The sequence below is a fragment of the Nelumbo nucifera genome, chromosome 1, assembly GCF_055504915.1.
Source record: "Nelumbo nucifera cultivar China Antique chromosome 1, China Antique-T2T, whole genome shotgun sequence".
NCBI lineage: Eukaryota > Viridiplantae > Streptophyta > Magnoliopsida > Proteales > Nelumbonaceae > Nelumbo > Nelumbo nucifera.
This window is the reverse complement of record NC_142649.1, coordinates 105437520-105442666: the sequence shown is the minus strand read 5'-3', so window position 1 is coordinate 105442666 and position 5147 is coordinate 105437520. Positions and strand designations below refer to the sequence as shown.

At 36.3% G+C, this 5147-nt stretch overlaps 1 protein-coding gene across 2 annotated transcripts; it reads left to right on the top strand.

The window, feature by feature from the left end:
- The first annotated feature begins 288 nt into the window (after positions 1-288).
- LOC104608646 (alcohol dehydrogenase-like 7) lies at positions 289-5147 on the top strand. 2 transcript variants are annotated; one of them, XM_010274691.3, is made up of 10 exons: positions 289-575; positions 684-820; positions 915-961; positions 1113-1441; positions 2349-2431; positions 3382-3457; positions 4066-4130; positions 4233-4328; positions 4411-4572; positions 4820-5147. In XM_010274691.3, the coding sequence occupies exons 1-10, from the start codon at positions 521-523 to the stop codon at positions 4934-4936; spliced, it is 1167 nt and encodes a 388-aa protein (XP_010272993.1). In that variant the 5' UTR covers positions 289-520; the 3' UTR covers positions 4937-5147. The 2 variants fall into 2 exon arrangements, with proteins under 2 accessions (XP_010272993.1, XP_088747235.1); XM_088891109.1 differs by having other exon boundaries at positions 326-593.

The following is a 5147-nucleotide window of genomic DNA, read 5'->3' as shown; positions in this document are numbered from 1 at the left end:
ATACAAAACTGTCTAACAAATGGGTCAATGTACCTGTAATAAAAAATCATATTCTCTTCCGCCGTTGTCGTCGTATCTGCCTCTACCCACCTCCCACAATATTGCCGAAGGCGGAGGTGGGCGGAGATAGGTAAAAGTATTGCCAGAGGCGGCGGATGGATTGCAAGAAAAAAAAAATCAACAGTGATCTGCCTTTAATTGATTTAATTTTAAAAAATCAACTTTTTTTTTATTTTGTTTTAATAATATTATTTTTATTGATATTGAGACCCAAAAATTGCCTTCACAGCTTTTATAGAGATCAGCTTCGGTCAATGAAAGTTCCGTTCGAACAGCTTTTACAGCCTTACATCATCAGCATCATCGCAGCGATAACTTTTTCTAGTCTATACGGAGTCGGTAGATAAACAAAGAAAATGGCTGTTTAGGCAGAGTCTGCTTAGTTTTTCTTCAGCCTTTTGTTAGTTTCCAGTAGGGAGAAGAAGAGCTGAGATCTCGTTAATTTATTCCTCTGTCAGTTATGGAGAACGGAAACTCAGTAGCATCTACAGTAGGGAAAGCTATAAGATGCAAAGGTTCTCTCTCCCACACAGGCACACACACAATAACGTTCCTATATGTGCTTGCTTCAAAATTTGAACTGCTTTCCATTTCTTATATGACTCTTCTGTATAAATCCACAGCGGCAGTTTGCAGAAGCTCAGGAGAACCCCTGGTAATAGAGGAGATTGAAGTAGCCCCTCCCAAAGCTGGGGAAGTTCGAATCAAAATAATCTGCACGTCTCTTTGTCATAGTGATGTAACCTTCTGGAAGTTGAAAGTAAATCATCTCAGTCCTCGCTCAGTATTGCTTTATAACATTAGCTAGGGTCATGTCATAACCGAATTTTGTTTCTCCAAATCCATCTCTTCAGGAGCCACATGGAATTTTCCCAAGGATATTTGGACACGAGGCTGTTGGGTAATTTCCTTGCTTTGAATCTCTGTTTCTCCGTTGAATGTTTAGAATTAGTCGTGAATTTCATTTATGTTTCTGGATTCTCTCTTTCTGGGATTTGGAATAGTGAATTTGATTTTTGGTTTCGAGGGGTTAATTTCTTGTGGTGGTGTAGTGTTGTGGAGAGCGTGGGAGAGAATGTGAAGGAGGTAAAAGAAGGAGATATGGTGGTTCCAGTGTTCCTGGCCAACTGTGAGGAATGCAGAGATTGCAAGTCGAAGAAGAGCAATATCTGCTCCAAATTTCCGTTCGGGGTTGTTCCCGGGTTGCCGAGGGATGGGACCAGCCGGTTCAGGGACTCAAAAGGGGAGGTTTTACACTGTTTCTTGAGTGTCTCCAGCTTCGCCGAATACACGGTGGTTGACATTACTCACGTCGCCAAGCTAGACGACCGTCGCATCTCTGCTGAAAAGGCTTGCTTGCTCAGTTGTGGTGTATCAACGGGTAAGTCAAGATTAATTGCCCGTTTATCCCATTTCATACAAGTTTGTTAGCTTTAATTTCATTGTTAACCTCCTCCTGAGATACCTCCTCAATAAAGCGCCAACACGCTTCGTTTTGCATTAAGAGCCTGTTTGGAAGGGTTTTTATGTTTGGAGTGCGGTGGAGCACTCATATTTTGGATAAGCTATTTAGGATTTGTTTGGTTTGAAAAAAAAAAAAAAATTGTAGAGAAAGGAGGGGAAAGATGGGAAAACCCGTATAAGGCTTGTACAGGCTTTCTTACCTTATCCTTCGTTTGGGCATCCAATTACCAAAAACAGTTTATGTAAGGTCCAACTCAAAATGCCAAAAACTGCATCTCGAAATACCCTTTTAAACTAACACCAAAGCCAGTGGTTGCTCCTATGTCAGAAAATTTTTTTGACACCTGTTCATCCATGTTTCTCGACGTATGTCAAACCAGACTGTCACTCCAGCCCATTTAACAGTTATAGGCTTTCCTACCAATATCTACCTAGTGGAGAAAATATTCTGTTGCGACACATGATGCATGCAAGGCCACAGTAAATATAAATCCAAAGGTATTCGAAAATGCGATTTAGAATTCGAGATTTGATATAATCGAATAGAATTCAAATATTTTATTCATATTAATTAGTTAATATCTAAATTTGATTAATTATTTAATTTTTATATATAATATATGTAATTTATATATATATAAAAATTAAGTTATAAAAATAATTTATATATTTATATAAATAAAATATTTATTTATATATTTATTAATTACCTAAAATAATTAATTAATCGAATTAAAATAATAAATTTTTTAATCAGATTCAAATTCAAATATTATCTTATTCGATTCTAATTGGATCCACTGTATAATGGGAAAATAATGCAGGTGTAGGTGCAGCATGGAAGGTGGCTGACGTAGAAGCAGGATCTACAGTTGTCATCTTTGGGCTTGGTGCCGTGGGACTTGCGGTAAATAAAATTGATCCTGTCCTTCACTCCTTTGTTTATATGCATAAAATGAAAATGAACACACATTGAGAAAATGGGCATTTAAAGTACATGCACCAACCTTTCAGTAATGTGATTACTCGATGCATTCACCTGAGCCTTGCTTATTATTAGATCCGCACTCATTAGACCGCACATGTAATAAGACAACAGCGCAGCACACCCGGAACAAAAGTGGGATGTGAGCACATATGCTCACTTATAAACTACACCACTTATGTTAATGATTTTCTTTAAAGGTTCGTTTGTTTACACAGTAGACATTGGAAGTCCAAAAAATGAATTTTCAGATGCCCCTAACTGTTTAATACCACATATGAATATGAATAATTATCTGCCGCATAAGCGCTAATTGAGAAGCAAGGTTTAGCTGAACGCTTTGACTATTCATTGGGTTGTGGAATCAATAATAAACAGTCCAAACCAAAGCGTTCAGCTATTCCGAATTGAGATGTATTTTATTAATTTTTTTCTAAAAATGATCTCACACTGTGGAAAAAGTGTCCATTTATATGATGGGGCTTAGATTTCTGAGGTGGATTGAACAATAAAAAGCTCTTTTTTTTATCTAAAACCTTATCTCTCTCGTACATCATTGTCTCTCTTTTATTTCTCTTTTTATTTGGTGGAGCCTGTACCATTGATAAACATTTTCTTTTCAATATTTTTTTTCTTTTTTGTCTTTATTCACAAAAAGAAGAAGAGAGCAAATTAAAAAAAAAAAAAAAACAAACTTTGACTATTCAGAGCGTAGAGCTACGCTCAAATCTCTTTTGTGCTCAGCAAGTTGACGATCTGTATATATTTACAAATCAAAAACCACATTCACATTTCACCATATCTAAGTGGATAATAGATACTGGTCTGAACCGGCTTTTCTCTCTCTCTCTGATAAGATTTTGTGGCCCCAGGTTGCAGAAGGAGCAAGAATACGTGGAGCTTCAAAAATCATTGGAGTTGATTTGAATCCCCAAAAGTTTGAGATAGGTTTGTTCTAATTTGCTCATTCCGTATGTTTTTCTCTTTCTCTTGGTTTTAATTATTTCGCCCATTGTTGTGAAAGCGAATTAAACGTCGAACCATCAGGCAGTAGGGACGTCCCTTCATAATTCAGTGGTTCAACCATGTGATTCACAAGATTGATTTGACATGGAGTTAGACATTTCAGTAGTTTAATTACCACGTTCAACAGATTTGAAAGAGATAACTTAGCAATGGCCACGTATCAATGGCCTTGTCAGTTGTCAATTGTGCAATCAATGATTCTAGACTATATGATGTTAACTGAAAGCAATAGCTGTTAAACAGGCTGTGGAACTAATGTTAAGTATGGCTTACAATCATTCATCTCAATAATGTGGGTCTAATGCATTCAACTAATCCCGATTATAATTTTAACCATGTGAACACAATGGGTTTAATAACAAACCTTAGCTGGGTTTAATAACAAAAATAGACCTTCATCCGAACTCCGAAGTCCTAAAACAGTTTGATAATTTAACAACAGCTCAGAAAAGTTAAAGTAATACTGGAGACCGAAAGATAGCATTATGTTATGTAATGACATATCTTTTGTTTTTCTTGATTTCGTGCAGGAAAGAAATTTGGAGTTACCGATTTCGTGAACCCAAAAGATTGCTTGGACAGACCCATCACCGAGGTCTTGATTAAATCTGCCACCTACTCTTCATTAAAGCTCAATTAAGTATCAAGCTGCCGTGGTCGATTTCTCTAATTTTATCTTGCATGATACGTTTTCTAGGTAATATCAGAAATGACTGACGGGGGTGCCGACTATTGCTTCGAATGCATTGGCTTGGCGTCCTTGATGAATGATGCTTTCAATTGTTGTCGATCGGTCTCTCTCTCCATTCCTTTCATTTGGTAGACTGTATTCTTTTGTTTTTTTATTAAATTATTAATTTATTTGATGGCATTAGGGTTGGGGGAAAACAGTGATATTGGGGGTTGAGATGCATGGATCACCGTTAAGTATAAACTGTTTGGAGATTCTACGAGGCAAATGCATCACAGGCGCCTTATTTGGAGGAACTAAAGCCAAAACTGATATTCCACTCTTCGCCAAAATGTATCTGGACAAGGTACCTACTTCCTCGTTAATTAGTTAATTTTTTTATTATAATTATAATTTGGTGTAAATTAATTAAAGTTAGTATATTAAGTTTAATTTAAAATCTTAAATTATTAATTCCATTAGTTGGAATGTTGGATGGTCTCGGGATCAGTCTTAATCTGATCGATCGAGAGTAGGATTGAGTTACATGATTCATATTTTAACATTTTGGTTGTGTGTTGGTTTGTTTTGCGCATGATTCATGATATTGATAGGAGCTGCATTTGGACGACTTCATAACACACGAGGTGAGCTTTCACGATATAAACAAAGCTTTTGATTTGCTTATCCAAGAAAAGAGCATCCGTTGCATAATATGGATGGACAGATAGAGGAGTTGGAGTTGTTCATCCCAACCACCATCTTCTCTTATCACATGTATTGATATATATTAATTAATGTATGTGCTTTCTATTTCATCTATAAATAAAGGATATATATGGCCAGTGATAAATGACTGTCAGTGAGATAAATTAAATAATCTCCACTGGCAATATATATTAATAAGATATATGTGGGGATTGTCCTCAGTCCACTTTTATA